We start from the raw sequence: 15,277 nt of genomic DNA, 5'->3' as shown, positions 1-15,277 counted from the left end.
TTGAACTAGAAGCATGTTTGCTAATGTGGCATACTTAGGCTGCAAAGCCAGGCGTTATAAACTGATTTGTAGGTGTCTAGTTGCAGCCTGTGTGGGTTGACCTTTGCTCCAGGAGTTATTTCCAGAATCAGGTTGCAGAGGAGTGGTTTCCTGTTATGAGCAGAAGTGTGTGGTGGATATTACACTTTGACACTGGGGTGGGGCTTGTGCCTAAGCGCATGCTCTGTCACTGCACTATGTTCCTAGCAAGAAGCAGCCTTTTCAAGACCCATTGTCTGTTTGCAAGGCCACAGATTGTTTTTATTAGAACAACTTCCCTGGGATGAAGTTTGCAGTTGCCTTAGCCTCTGAGCAGGAACATGAGCGATGGTGACTAGGGTTGAAGTTTGAGTGTTACCTCCCTGATAGGGCTGGGTGTGATCCTGAGCAGATGACATGGCAGTCATTCTAAGTATATTTTCACTGTGTTCATCGAAAAGGGTCACTGTGAGAGATGAGGGCTCTGAGTAGAGGATGTGGATGGAAGAGGGAGGAAGCTTGTTCTTAGGCTCCACACTTCTGGAACCCAGGTTCCTCTAAACAAGGGAGGCTGTGGGCTTTGATTGCACTCCGCCCCATAGATCAAATGAACAATCAGTTCCCCATTGATTTGCCTTTGAGTTTCATATTTTGTGCATCATTTCGTGTTCCTTTCTGTGGCCTCCAGAGAGAGTGGCACTATTAGGAGGTGTGGCATTGTTGGAGTAGTGGAGTAGGTGTGTTCTTGTTGGAGGAAGTACGTCACTGTGGAGGTGGGCTTTGAGGTCTCATATGCTCAAGATACCACCCAGTGTCTCAGACCACTTCCTGTTGCCTGCATGATGTAGGACTCTCAGCTCCTTTTCCAGCACTGTGTCTGCCTACAAGCCACCATGATAATGGATGGAACTTCTGAACTGTAAGCTGCCACCCCAGTTAAATGTTTCCTTTATAAGAGTTACCGTAATCATGCTGTCTCTTCACAGTCATAGAAACCCTAACTAAGACAATTTCTAAATTAATGGTAATGAGTTGAGGACATACATAATACTTTTGCTCTTTAACTACCAAACACCTACACTTTACAGCACTTCAAGGTATCTTAATACCTTAATACCTTATATGAATACCTTTTCATATAAGAAACTCAGACACAGGGAGGTTAGTCACCCACTCAAGTGATAGAACAGAAACAGCTCTTGGCCTTATCAGCATATACTTGTGAGAGCTGTGTGCAGTATTCAAAGTGGTAGCACTGACAGTTTCATATCATCAAAATTTTAGTCTTGCCTAGGATAATAATGTGATTTTTAAAAGTCCTCATTAGATACCCCAATACTTCCAAAGTGTGTTACTCATATTCAAGTTGTAGAGGGGGATTCCGATACTGGTTCTAACTGCCAAGGCCCTGTCTCATGTGATAGGGCCTGGTGTTACATTTGGCAGGTGTTGGTGGGTTAGCGATTCGAAGGTCTTCTTCATCCCTTGAGTCCCGAAACGGTTTTTTGGTGGGTTAGCATGAAGCCTGTTCGTACAATAGTGAAAACAGTTTTGCTCTCATCGCCACGCTGATATCTGCCCTGCAGTGCAGGAGTGCTGGAACAAACTGAAATGTGGTGGCACAAGCCATTAGTGAGCGTGTCTTCGCGGCCAAGCACTGGGGCCAGAAAACAGGCACCAGCTTTGCTTAAAAATGGCCTTGGAGCCAGGTGTTGGTGGTGCACGCCTTAATCCCAGTACTCAGGAGGCAGAGGCAGGCAGATCTCTGAGTTCCAGAACAGCCAGGGAAACAGACAAACCCTGTCTCAAAAAAACAAAACAAAGCAAACAAAGCGCTCAAGAATGGGCTTGGAGAGGACTTTGGACGGAACGTGACTCTCAGTAGTCAGTGACACACTGCCACTGCTGTGGAGCGTTTCTTGGGCTTGAGCTGACTGTGACAAGCCTGTTTTCTTGCAGAGCACTACTTTTACTCCCACAACAAGTAATAGACTCTGGCTCTGTGGCAGACACATCTGGGATGATCAAAAATGAGCCCACCACTTCCAAGAGAACTGTACACAGTATTGATTGCTAATGACAGAAGTTAATGACAGAAGGAAAAGTTACAATTTTGGGAAAGTAAGTTTCTACTGCCACAGAACTTAGAATTGCCAATGGTGCTGGTAATACTTTGGTTTGATACACAATGGTGTGCCTTTGGAGACATCACAGAATGGAGTATGTGAGCTCCTGGAAGACAGAGTCTGTAGCAACAGTCCACTGCTCACTATGACATTGGCTGCTGATATCTTGTAGAGCATGAGGCTTTATGGGTATGGAAAGGGAAAAGACACAAGACAGATTCTATAACAGGTTGTTACAGATACCAATTCTTGATAAAAACTCACTTGCCAAGAAACTTAAAGCCCAGTGTGGTGGCACACACGTGTGATCACAGCACTTGGGAGCCTGAGATGGGAGGATTGCTGTGACTTTGAGGGCAGATTGTACCACATAGCTAGACCCTGTGTAAAACAACAAAGCAGGGGCTGGGGCATGGCTCAGTGGTAAAGTCTGCCATGCATCCATGAGAACTGGAATTGGGATTTTCAGAAGCCCCCCCCCCATGTAAATGTCTGCCGTGGCTGCACATAACTGCAGCACGGGAGAGAGAGGGAGACACAGTGGGACTTGGTGGCCAGGTTTGGTGAGCACTTGTCTCAAAAGATAGAGTGCTGGTGAGACAGTTCAGTAGCTAAAGGTGGTTGATGCCTGGAAACCTGAATCAAACAGACTCCCCAGGTTGTCCTCTGACTTGCACATATTTGGGTCACGACATACATACACTCGAGGGCACTTGAGTGCCATGCATGTGTGTGTACACATGCAATAAATCTAAGATAATGGTTTTAATAAAGAAAAAAAAAAAAAAACCGTGAAGATAGAGTGGAGCCCATAGTAGAAGATCCCTGATGCTGATCTCTGGTCTTCCTATGTGTACAGCTATATGTACACACCACACACACACACACACACACACACACACGCACGCACGCACGCACGCACGCACGCACGCACGCACACACACCTGAAACAAAACTCTCACAAACAAAAGCCTAAAAAGAAGAAGCTTAGAACTACTAAGAAGTACTTATTTGGAAAGAAAGGTATTAGAACATTTGTTAGGTTTCGCTTGTTAACTGAAGAGTGAAAATAGAGGATTCGGAGGCAGACTGAGAGCCCCTCCTACCCCCTATTAAGCTAGACACTAAAGAACTTTGCACAATTATAAAACAATTCTGGGTCAGTGAAACACCTTAGCGGGTAGAAGGCACCTGCCACCAAGCCAGATTCGATCCCTTCGACCCACATGGTGGAAGGAGAGACTTCCAGAAGTTGTCCTCTGACCTCCACATATGCACCACACAGGAAAATGAAACAAAAATGAAAACAACTGCACTCCATATCTGTTTGTGAGGGGTTGTGTGTGCCTGTGGGTGGAGGTCAGAGGGCGACATCAGGGTCCTCTTCAGTTGCTTTCTAGCTTGTTCTCCTGAGGTTGGTTATCTCCTCAAACTTGCAGCTCTGATTTGGCCAGAGTTGGACAAACCCCAGGGACCCTCGTGCCTCCACCCCTCCAGAGCCAGGGACAGTGCAGACACTGCACTTGGCGCCCCCCCCCCTTTGAACAAAAAAAGTTTTAGGAAGTAACTTAAAGACACACATAATTTGTTAACATTGTTTCATCACTGTTACTTCAAAAGGAGGTACTGTGCCAGGGGTGGGGGCATAGGCCTTTATCCCTAGCTTTGGAGACAAGAAGCTGCATCTCTGTGAGTTCCAGATCAACCAGGGCTACATAGCAAGGCCCCATTTTTTTTTTTTTAAAGAGTTACTAAATTTATTAATACATTTTGGCTTTTATAGGACTTTAAATATTGAGATATATTAACCATATGAGGAAAAGCTATTCGAGGGTTTGGTCTAAGACAAAAACATTGGCAGCATACTATTTTACTCTCCCATGCAGAGAACTTCCAAGACAAATTAAAAACAATTGAGACAGTCTGAAGAAACCTAGAAAATGATCTCTATTTGCATCCAGTCTTGTCGTCGCTCCCCCACCCCCTAAGTCTGTGAGGCTGAGCTGGAAGGAAAGGCTGGGCTGCTCACAATGGCTGCAGGACTTCAGGAGATGGGTCGGGTGGGACACACACACATACGCACACACGCACGCACGCACAGTTGTTTTCCACAATGATGGATAGAAAACAATGTTCAGAAAGGAAAAAAAAAAAAAAGGAACCAAAATCATGCAAATAGGTCTGTTTTGACGGGCCAGTTCAAACTCTATAAAGCATGTCCCCCAGAAGCCACTGGCCTCCCTTTCTGCCACCCCCACAGTCACCAGCCTGGGATTCCAGCATGGTTGGGAAGTTGAAGGTAGAAAACCTGGCTCATATGGAGGATCAAACTGGAACTTGAACTGTGACCCTAACCGATAATCTCTGCAATTTAAGCAGAAGGGAAAGAAATATGCAGAACCAGGAAAACATTAATGTGAAGGGGAAGAGGAATCATTTTTTTTTTCTTCTCTGAAGAACCTTAATTTAATTTCAAACAACTTAATTTTTTTTGTGGTAAATAGTAGGTATTTATTTGAAATGAAAAAAATACTTAAGTTCCTGGACTATTGCATTTCATCATGGATTGTAACTGTCTACCTTTCTGCATCAGACAGAGATACAATGAACACTCAGAATCACAGATTGCACACTAGATAGGAGGTCTTCAGGCCTTTTACATAACCACCAGAGAAACAGATATTGGATTCTGCAATATAGTACAAAAGTCCACAATCAATCCAGTCTTAGCCAGTATCTTCAATTTACTTCTGTGGCTGTACAAATAATTGGCCATTGCTAGGGCTTACAAGTTAATAACAGGACAAAAATATACATTGCACTGACACAAAAAGTCAGCTGTGTTAATGGTCATGCAACAAGTAACCAAACTTGCTGAAATTAAAAATACTTCCTAAAAACAGTTTTTTTTAACAGCATAAATATTTTATACACAGTTCGTTTACCAAAACAAAATGTATTTAAATGATACAAAGCAAAAATAAGTTTCTACCACCTTTGTACATAAGAAAGTGCAAAATAACTTATCTAGAGTGTTTTGCTATCTCCAGAGGGCTGGCTGCTATGGGCAGCTACTTCTCGTCTTCAAAAGCATGACATTACACTTGCACACTACACACAGATGTGTCAGAGTACATGGATGAGTAGAGATGGATGGGTGAAAGGATCAATAGAGAGCAGGCTGTAGCCCTGTGAGGTACTCAGAAAAAGAATACAGACCACAGGAAGGTGGACACACAGATTGGCACAGAATGCAGAGGGGAAAACCAGAGAAGCAACGAACCAATGGACATCAGGGAGTAGCGCCCTGTGCGAATGACTCTGTGATTTCTGCAGAAGTGAAAAGAAAACAAAAACCAAAACCGATGGAACAAAGAAAGTTGCCCACAGCACCAGCTGCCAGAGGAAATACCGTCATAGGGGTTTGGAAGTTGTGTTTGAAAGTTTAAGAGTGTTTATCCCATACAACTTTGGGTTAGACAGAGGAACAAGCTCCAAGTGGCTACACACACATTCCTATATTCAAGTCTTGAAAACACCTCTGCCATTGGGTAATGGTAAACGTGCTTCATGGGCCAAAGGAAGGTGCTTCTTTTAGAAAGTGTAGTAACACCGATACAAAGCATCCAGAGGCAGACAGGGCCAGCCCACCACCAAGCAGAAACACAGGTTCTGCAACGGAGGGACACCAGCGTCCTTCTAAAGACATGGGGAGATGGTGGTGCGTGAGACACAGAAAGGAAAACAAAGCAAACACAACAGCTTTTCTTCAAGTGGAGAGAGTTAATGCCAACAATCCTTTTTCACGTGTATATTTGAGCATTTAGAAATGGAAGTGTTGGAGTCAATTTTGATATGTATCATAGATAGACTGTAGGCTGAAACCTATAAAGGTAGGTTTAAATTTAGGAAGCATAAGGCACTAAAGCAGCCTTCACGGTTTCTCCTGGAGACCTGCTTATCAGGGAGAACAAACTTGTTCTGAAGCTGCTTTCAGCCCATTGGGTACAAGGTCACTGTTGTACCAAATGCCTATTTCTGAACACATGTGCATATATGTGCATTTTAGTGCATAAGTGTGCCTGTCACCAGGGCTAAAGATGGAGAGTTAGGGAAGCCAAAGCCACTGTCCTTCAAATGGTAGGTGCCTCCCTCTGTGAGGGTGTCAAGGCTTGTCCTTTTTCTTGGGCCATTAGTGATCCTATGTTGTTCAAATCACAGGGCTTTTTTAGAGTTGTTCATATTATTAGCACTAAGTATCTGAAAATGTTAAAATCTAGATTAATTGTTTTATTTGATTTCATATATATATATATTTATATTTATGTACATAACACACATATTTTAAAAAATCCCACCACCAAAGCCATTTTTCTATAAACTTATCTCTTAGCTTCCACCAGCTTTAATCCTTCTGGATTTGTGTGTTCTGTATCCAACTAGTAGAACAAATTAAATAACTAAATATTAAAATACTGTAATTATATTCATAGCAAAACCAAAAAAATAGACATCGATACAGTATAAATCTCACTGTTCTCAGGTAGATGGCATTAAATGGGAAAGGTCCATTCTAAGCAGTTCTGACATGATCCGGTCTCACAAGGTTTAAATGTTAATTTAAATGTTAATTCTGTACACTCTTTTAAACCCTGTTTTGAAAAAAGATGTAGTAGAACAGTGTCTCCAAAGACAGACACTTGTTATGTTCTATGCAGAGAAGCTAATCTGGGGTTACATGCAAATATATTCCCATTAAGTGAGGCAGGGCTGTGTCCTGCCTGGCACTGATCACCTGGTCCCTTTTGGGCCATTGATGCTGAGGTGTGCTGGGACCACACAGCCACACAGTCAGATTAAGAGGCCTGCCACGTATGAAAAACACTGTCGAGGTATGCAGCCAGAACGTCACGCTCAGGTATTTGCAGGTTACCTTCTGACCAGACTTCTTTGTTCCCACACTAGCTCCTAAAGCAGGGTTACATTATTTTGGTTACTAGCCTATTTTAAGTGGAGACACTGTGGGCAACTTGAAAGAAATGGTATCAGGCACACAGGGTTGGTTTAAACAGGAAAAAAAATATTACAGATAATGTCTTTGAGGATTAAAAAAAACCCATATTTATAATTGAGAGATGTTAGACAAACCTTAAATAGTTCATTGAGTTAGTGGCTTAGTTTGAAGTCTCATGTTACAGGCAATTAGGTCCTTATTTAGAAAAAAAAAGGCCTTTATACCTATTTACAATATACACAGCTGCTTGCCAAGAAGTCAGATTCACAACCGTTTCCTAGAAGCCTTTTTTTTTTAAGTTTTTGTTGATTTTTCCAAACAAGGATGAATAGCTCTATAAAAATGAGATGCAAGAAAGACAGTTGGAGTGCACAGAGTTTGCTCTTGGAGGGCTACCTTATGGGAGACCCAGGTTTTGAAACTCCCCTGGGAACCACCTTGCGTTCTTCTTTGTGCTGTTCACTGTATAGTGTCTGCCAGTCACTGGCCTGGAACCCGTGATCCAACGATCCCTTTTAACTCAACACTTCAAACACTCAGCGTGAAGAGGTGTAAATGGAGACTGCCTCGATGCCTTCTGAGCTGTGGCAGGACCCAAAGTGCTCCCCGGGCCGTCCGTGGCCTCCCTCAGTCTCAGCAGTTTCGAGGCCCGTCTTCCGTCCCTCTCTCATGCTGTAAGCTATAGTAACAGTTTTGACAGACGCGCACTGGGGATGAGATTTTCAAGCGCTTGATTTCTGACTGAAATCGACTGCACCTAAAGGAAAGGGAAAGTAAGTTAGTTACAGATCCCCTCCATAAGCCACCACTGGGTGAGGACACAAGGAACGTTAGAAGTGGACTGGAAAGCACGGAGTCTGGTGTCACCAGGACAGTGCCCAAGGCCATGCTGGTTGCTGGCCCAGGAGCCATTTCTTTGACCAGAGAAAATTAGAAAATCAGAAACCAAGTGAGGGTTTCCAAACACAGGTGAGCGTCACTGCTCTGGGTCAGGGAGTGGCTAGAGGGGCCTGAGGACAAGCCAGAAGGTCTGAGTTGTGTCACGGAGTTCCACGCTGCGGAAGTAAAGAACTGGGAGTTATGCTGTGACCATGTGTGCCAGGCTGTCTCCCAGTTTCCTGTACTACAGGTGTGGCAATCATGACAATGTTGTCCTTGAGCCTAACTTCCCCCTTCCATCAGAAGATGATGCCCATCTTGCTCCACTGCCTGCTTAAATGTGTTTCCTAAACCAGTCTCTCTCTTTTTTTTTCCTGAGAGTTTCAGCTCTGGCCGCCTGAAACTTAATCTGTAGACCAGGCTGGCCTTGAACTCGGGAGATCTGCTTGCCTCTGCCTCCCTAGTGCTGGGATTACAGGTGTGCACCACCACTGCTCAGCCTACACAAGCATCTTAGAGCATCTCTCCTGTTTCCCTTCAGCACATTGAGAGCTTCTTGTCATGCAACGAAGTGTCCAATCCATTTAAGCTGACTTCCACACAAATAGAGAGCATCAAGCCTTAGTCTCCTGTATGGGTTACCTGGTTTTCAGTGTGTTTCTGGCAACTTAGCTACAAAGCATAGGCTTATCTATGCCTCTGCAAACTGGCCTGCCAGCCACCAATGGGTCTGCTTTTACCCCCAGCACCGAGCTACTGTGGGGAAGAACACCATTGGTATTCTGAAGGGGACTGCAATGCATTGGGCTTACTTCGGGTAGCGTGGACATCTTGACAATAGTCATTCTTCTGGCTTGTGAATATGGGAGGCCTCCCAGCCTTTTACTGACTCTTTCCACTTCATCCGTCACTGTTTCATAATTTTCTCTATAGATGTGGTGTGTGTGTGTGTGTGTGTGTGTGTGTGTGTGTGTGCGCGCGCGCGTGTGCATGTGCATGTGCAGGGCGGAGGCCAACCTCAGGCATTGTTCCTTAGGAGCCATCACAAGGTTTCTGGAGACTGCTGACCAGGCTAGGCTGGCTGGTCCCCCAGTACCTGCTGCACTACACCAGCTTTCCATATGTCCCTGGGGTCCAAGTCAGGCCCTCAAGCTTTTGTGACAAGTACTCATCATCTGAGCTGTCTCCTTAGCCAGTCTTCATTTCACGGTGCCTGGGATTGCCGTCAATCCTTTGACGGCTTCCATGTGCTTTGGTGTCCCATTACAATTGTTTTTCATACTTTCTGTGTTCTTACAGCTGCACCGGTGCAGGGACCTAAAGACTCTCCTGACTAAAGGTATGGGCCCAGCTGTTTCACACAGCATCCCCCTTGTGGCACTCATGCCAGCACAGTACAGAGCAGATCGTGTGTTTCTATGACTTATGGGAGGGACCATCACAGTGTGGTGACAGCAAGCTGTATTCCTCTGTGCCACACAGAATGGAACTGCAGATTCCCTTCCCTATCCTGTGCATGTCTGGGGGTGACCCAGAAGCTTCTTCTCTCTTCCTGCTTCTGAAATGCCTGCAGGAGTGGAATGTCAGTATCTCAGGCATCCACAGGCTGTGTGTCCCAAGGCCCTACCCACAGCTGGACTGTGCATTGTTGCACCCCTGGGAACAATGGAAACAGTGCTCTTCTCTTGGAACTCTGGGAGGGTGGGAGTCAATGTGTACAACAACCTTCCTTCTGTCTAGGTCCCCATTTAAAACCAGTCACAATTGGCCGCACCCTTGAGGACAGACTCCACCATCCTTGATCTATCTTTTATCCCCGTGGGCCAACATCGGCTCTACGTGCAGCCTTCCTAGCGCTCTGTGTCAGAGTTATTTTTCCAAGCCATGTCTGGTTCCTGAGGCAGCTGCCCAGGAGCCAATGTGACAGAGTATTTGTGGAGTCTCATGGGTGGGTCTTGCTTTTCAACATGGTTCCTGGTGGTTTAGTGGGAGATGAGGTGATCGGCCCCTGTGCAGAGAAGCTAAGCCATAAGCCTGTGCAGGCTGAGGTGCTTCCCAGGACAGGGCCTTCAGGGTCTGCCTTGCTGGGATTCGCCTTTGTCTTCCCTAGTGAGAGGGCAGATTTCTCTGCCCCTGGCACTACAACAGGGCAGGGCCAGGAGAGAGGTGTGCTGGGGCATTCCCTCCCAGGGGGCCTTGCTCTCCAATCTCAAGGTTTACAAGGTTTCTGTTTTTCTTCTGTTGATTTCCAGTTTTCACGCACAACCAGTCAACTTGGTATGCAGCTGTGCCCATGATGCTTTGGGTCTTAGAGAAGCAGGTAAGTGCTGCATGGGTCTCACCAGCAGGGTGCTGTTTAACCACTGCTCATGTAAAAGGGCACTTTGGCTATCACACAAGTTTTAGCCTTGAACATTTTGATTATCTCCAGGATCATTATTATTATCATTGGTTTTGAGACAGGGTTTCTCTGTTTCCTTAACTGTCCTGGAATGTGCTCTATACATCAGGCTGGCTTTGAACTCACAAAGATCCCTATGCCTTTGCCTCCTGAGTGCTAGGATTAAAGGCGTGCACCGCCACACACGGTTGACCATTCTTGTTCTTATGTACTGGAGAATGAGCCCTGGGAAGTGAGACTGTTGGGGCCTCATAAATGGGAATGCAGGGTATTCCAAACATGCTAGCAAGTGTTGCAAGTAGACTGCACCACGGTTCTGCAATCATTTCTTAAAGGCAATTTCTTTGGCTTTTCTTGTTAAGTGCAGTGTTCTTATTTTTATTATTTTGAGATAAATGTTCCCACAGGCTACTTAAGATGTGTTCATGGTCTTTAAAAAGTACCGTGGGTTTCTTTTCATAGCACACAGCAAGGCAATGACGCCAGGTATGGCGTCACAGCCCTTTCAGCTTGGACTCTTACCAAATGGAGATGCACATTCATACAATTTACCTGAGTGTCAGAAAACAAACCAAGTGCCTAAGAGGGTCCTGGCAGGCAAGGGATTGTGTGCAAATGCCCAGGAGGGAGGCACTTCTCAGCAGCAGAGGGCAGGAAGGCTGTGGGCCAGGCTGCACCTCCCTACACAGCTTCCTTCTGGGCTGCATTTAGCACTAGCAGTTACTACTTAGTCAATGCTCTCAACAGCCTTCACTGCACACATGAAAGCAATGGATAATTTAAAGAATCACCTATACTTAATACTTTGAAATCACGACAAAGAACAGGTATGTGGCAGTACTTAGCATCACTCTGGGGTGCTCTTCCCCGCCCCCTCCAGTAATTACAAGATCAAACCACAGTGCTACTCGACAGGATCCTCTGCCCCACCTCATGCTCATCAAAGTGCAGCCAAAATTGGAGCCTGTGCACCAGACAGTATGAATGCAAAGTTAAAATAGGAGCCAGGAACTTGCAGGAAATGTGTATGACACACTAAGTTCAGAGCATGCAAAGCATTCAAGGAGACAGACAGGAAGGAGCGAGAAGGAGAAGGCAAGGGAGACAAACGCACAATGAAAAAAGGCATCTGAGAGGAAGCCTGGATAGGCAGTTCTCAATAGGCACCGGAGGAGATGCCCAATGTCTCTAGCATTGCAAGTTAAGACAACACACACATTTCCATAACCATCAGATTGGTAAAATGACAAAGGCTTGGCAATACCAAGCATGACTAAGAATTGGGAAGGTTTCTGTATCCTGCTAGAGTCGCATTTAGCAAGACCCAGGTTAAGTCTGTATACTGTGGGGTATCCTATTCTGTCTCCTGGGCGGGAATAGGCACTTAGAAGACAGCATACTATAATTATTTATAGTTTTTGCAAAATGGAAAGATAATACCAAGAATTCTTAGGAGGAGAGTATAGGAGATAAAGTCCTACAATGTCCTGAGGTAAAATACCTGGCACACAGCTAAAGGAAATGTACTAGAATTAATGGTTATCTGTGAATAGATTAGAAAACTGAGTACAACTTTACAGAAAAATGCAAACAATGCACAATGCAAACTGAGAAAAAACAAGCAAGCAAACAATACTTTGTGTACAGAGAGACAAATGCTGAGGGAAATAGGGATTCATGGAGGGGAACGTGTCATCACTGAAGGTAGGACAGACTATGTGCAGTATGGATGTGCACACATCCCGTGGGCCTCTACAACAGTCATGATGACATGCATATGTGCATTTGAAGTCAGGGTGACAAGTGTTTACACTCTTTTAAGAAGGGAACAAAGGTGAAAACTGGTTACATTAAACCACCATCCTATAGTGGGCACACCAAAGAGAATGAGATTGTGTGTGAATAACTCAGAAAACTTACTTCTGACAGAAGAGCTGTCCACAGTTCCTGCAATGGTGCCGTCTCTCTGTGAGGGAGAAACGCACGGAGCATCCTGAGCAGCTGTCACCACCTTCATCCTTCACCCAGTGGTCAGCAGCAGAGCGGCCAGGTTGGTCACTCACAGACCAGCTGAACACTCGGCCCCGACTGTCACCGATGAGGATTCTGCTGTGGTCCCTGTGGGAAACATGACAAAGCCTGTGGTCCAGGGCTCACGGTGTTCAGAGGAAGCCCCGATTCCCTCAAAGGAAGTTAATTAAAACAGACAAAAATAAAACTGAGCCTGGATCTATTTTCCCATTTCACTTTCTTTGCTCAAACCTCACTGAGGCTTTAGAGCACACAGGTAGTGTTTTGGCTTATTTGTTGGGAATTAAAATCCACAGTGTCAGATTTCAGGCCAGAAGAATCAGACCAGTTACACAGGATAACACATACTCAAGGATCAGGTTGGAATATGAGTCCCTAGCTGTGCAATGACCCAGAAGGAGAGATGGATTCCAAGAAGCCTGGCCCTTACTTGGAGACACCCAGTGCGGTGACTTCAGCTGGGTGTGCATTGTCCTTTCGATCAAAGGCCGTGTGCATAGTCAGTTTGCTTCTGAACACCAGCTGCCGCTCCCACCGGTACCCTGGAACGGAGAAATAGAAGACAGACAAGCTAAACCAAGAGAGTTACATGAATGAAGGCAGATTTTGGACTTGGGTTCTTGTTTAAAACATGCCTAGCTCGACTTATAGGAGAATTGTCGGAGGCCTTTGTTTGTGGCCCAGGCCACAAAGTTGATTAAGGATAGGGCCCCATGGGAGCTGGACCCCACAGCCCAAACACACAGCCTGCCACACCGCTCACAGCCAGGGAGAAAGACACCAGACCTCAAGTTACCAGGTTTCAATCTGCTGTAATTTCGTGCTTCGACGGGGTTGGGGTGGGTGAGAGGGCCCTGTAGATGTGCTCTGGTCTGGCCCTCGGAATAGTTCACAAATATGAAGCCATCTTTCTCATCAATGCTGAGCTGGTCCGACCAGCGCCTGGAGTCATCGGAACCGCTGTCTGTACACCATGAGGCAGTGGCCCTGCAGGAGGCTGCCCGGGGCCTGTGGCTGTTGCTGCTGGGCTGGCTGGGTGGTTCCTTCGGATCCTGGCTGATGCTTGGGTCCTCTGTTTCAGAATCAGTGCTGTCTTCATCTTGGGCTTGCTGCCCTGGGTAAAGCATGGGGGAGACCAGAGATGGTGTCATATCCAGGCTTACTGTGGTCTCGCTTCTGTTTTCTTCTATCAGGTGGGGGCATAATCACAACTGAATTAACATTTCTAGTAAGGCTACACATCATAAGAAAGTGTAGAATCTGTTTTAGAATTCCATTTTATAGGTCACGTCTGAGACAATCCTTAGCTTGGCATTTTATCCTTCATAGCAGAACCTAGACCACACCCACATCCCCAGCACAGTCTAGCTAGTCTGGCTCTCCCCATGATCTGCTCCCCCCTCATGTAGGCATGTAGATAGCATTTATCTCTGTGACCTTGTCTTCCCAGTCTCCATGGACTGGTGCTCCCTGTCTTTGAGGACATAACTTCTGTGTCTAAAATCTTACCCGATCCCTTCTACCCCTAGTGTCTCCTCCCTGCCATGCCTCTTGGTGCTCAGCATCTAGCTATGACCCCTGCACTCTTGCAAACAGGAGAGGAAGGACAGAAGCGTGGGGCCTTGACCACTGCCATCGATAACCACATGACTTCTAAGATGACGAGCAAGCTTCTTGTGAAAGTTTTCATTCTGCATCTCTCCTTCCCTTTCTCATGCTACATTTCCTCACACCAATTACCGACCTCCTCAGTAACATCTCCCAAAGAGAAGGCCCACAGGAAGAAGTGTGCACAGACAGACGTCAGAAGTTGGCAGCACACTACACACCTGTTTCCTTATCAGCAACACACGTTACAATCCGTCTCAGCCTCCTCATCATGTCCTAAGCTGTGGGGGATGCCTCCGACCTCCTGGAAGCCCCTAGCTTGCCTTCCTCGAGTCTCATCTTGGTACACTTGTCAGTCAGTCCTTCTCTGTGCATGGCTTTGTCCTTCTACACAGCTGCTACAGTAGAATACACACCCTGTATACGCCCCCTCCTCCATCTCATTTACTCATCTCCTCTTCTGTGGTCATTTACTAAAGAAAAGTGACTCACTTCTCACCAGACCCTGTAACCCAATGCCCCCCCCCCCCAACAGTTGCTGAATCAAATTTTGGAATTTTATGTCCTCCCCACCAACACTTCACATAATTTCTTGAGGCTACAATTTAGCTGGTAGGAATTGACATTATCAATATAATGCAAGAATTAAATATCCTGATGGAACTTTATTTTTTGTGGCACAAAAAGCAGGCACTTTGTGCCCTTGTGATAATGTGTCTTTTCCCTTAGAAGCCCCTTATATCACCAGAGTCATTCAATTCTCAGTGTGCAGAAGCTAAACCACACAGAGGTGACATGAAGGTTATCAAAATGAAAACTGATTCTTTCCAGCAAGTCATTAGCGCTAGACCAGGAAGAAAGCGTCTGAAGGATGCCGTAGGTTCTGTCTCAAGTACTTCAGAAATTAACAGTCTTCAGTTGGAATTAATGCCTATGTGAGCAGGAGTGGGTGGCCTCAGGACTGATTTGTGGCTTATAAACAATTTAACAACTGGCACCCGTTTCCATCCATACTGCACCCTACAAGCTGGGCCACCCTACAAGCACAGCCGCTGTAGAGCTGAGTTGAGGAACTGTCTGACTGACCTAACACTGTGCCCCCAGAACCGAGACTTGGGCCTGCAGAACTTCTGGGGAAGCACCCTGTATGTAGCTTGTAATGTGATGTCAACTAAGCCTTCGTCACTTGGAGGGCGCTAC

The 15,277-nt window shown here is 45.7% G+C and overlaps 1 protein-coding gene across 5 annotated transcripts in view; it reads right to left on the bottom strand.

The window, feature by feature from the left end:
* Nucleotides 1-4,629: 4,629 nt before the first annotated feature.
* The window catches only part of Wdfy3 (WD repeat and FYVE domain containing 3), a 189,983-nt gene continuing 179,335 nt past the window's right edge, over nucleotides 4,630-15,277 (bottom strand). For all 5 annotated transcript variants that reach the window (XM_051198181.1, XM_051198184.1, XM_051198183.1 and 2 more), the window contains 4 exons: nucleotides 13,266-13,583; nucleotides 12,900-13,011; nucleotides 12,359-12,556; nucleotides 4,630-7,915 (listed from right to left, as the gene is read on the bottom strand). In XM_051198181.1, coding sequence (XP_051054138.1) covers nucleotides 7,792-7,915; nucleotides 12,359-12,556; nucleotides 12,900-13,011; nucleotides 13,266-13,583 — 752 coding nt within the window. In that variant the 3' untranslated portion in view covers nucleotides 4,630-7,791. The remainder of the gene's footprint in view (nucleotides 7,916-12,358; nucleotides 12,557-12,899; nucleotides 13,012-13,265; nucleotides 13,584-15,277) is intronic.

The sequence above is a fragment of the Phodopus roborovskii genome, unplaced genomic scaffold (assembly GCF_943737965.1).
Source record: "Phodopus roborovskii unplaced genomic scaffold, PHOROB, whole genome shotgun sequence".
NCBI lineage: Eukaryota > Metazoa > Chordata > Mammalia > Rodentia > Cricetidae > Phodopus > Phodopus roborovskii.
The sequence above is the reverse complement of the archived record's forward strand: the minus strand, read 5'-3'. Positions and strand labels throughout refer to the sequence as shown.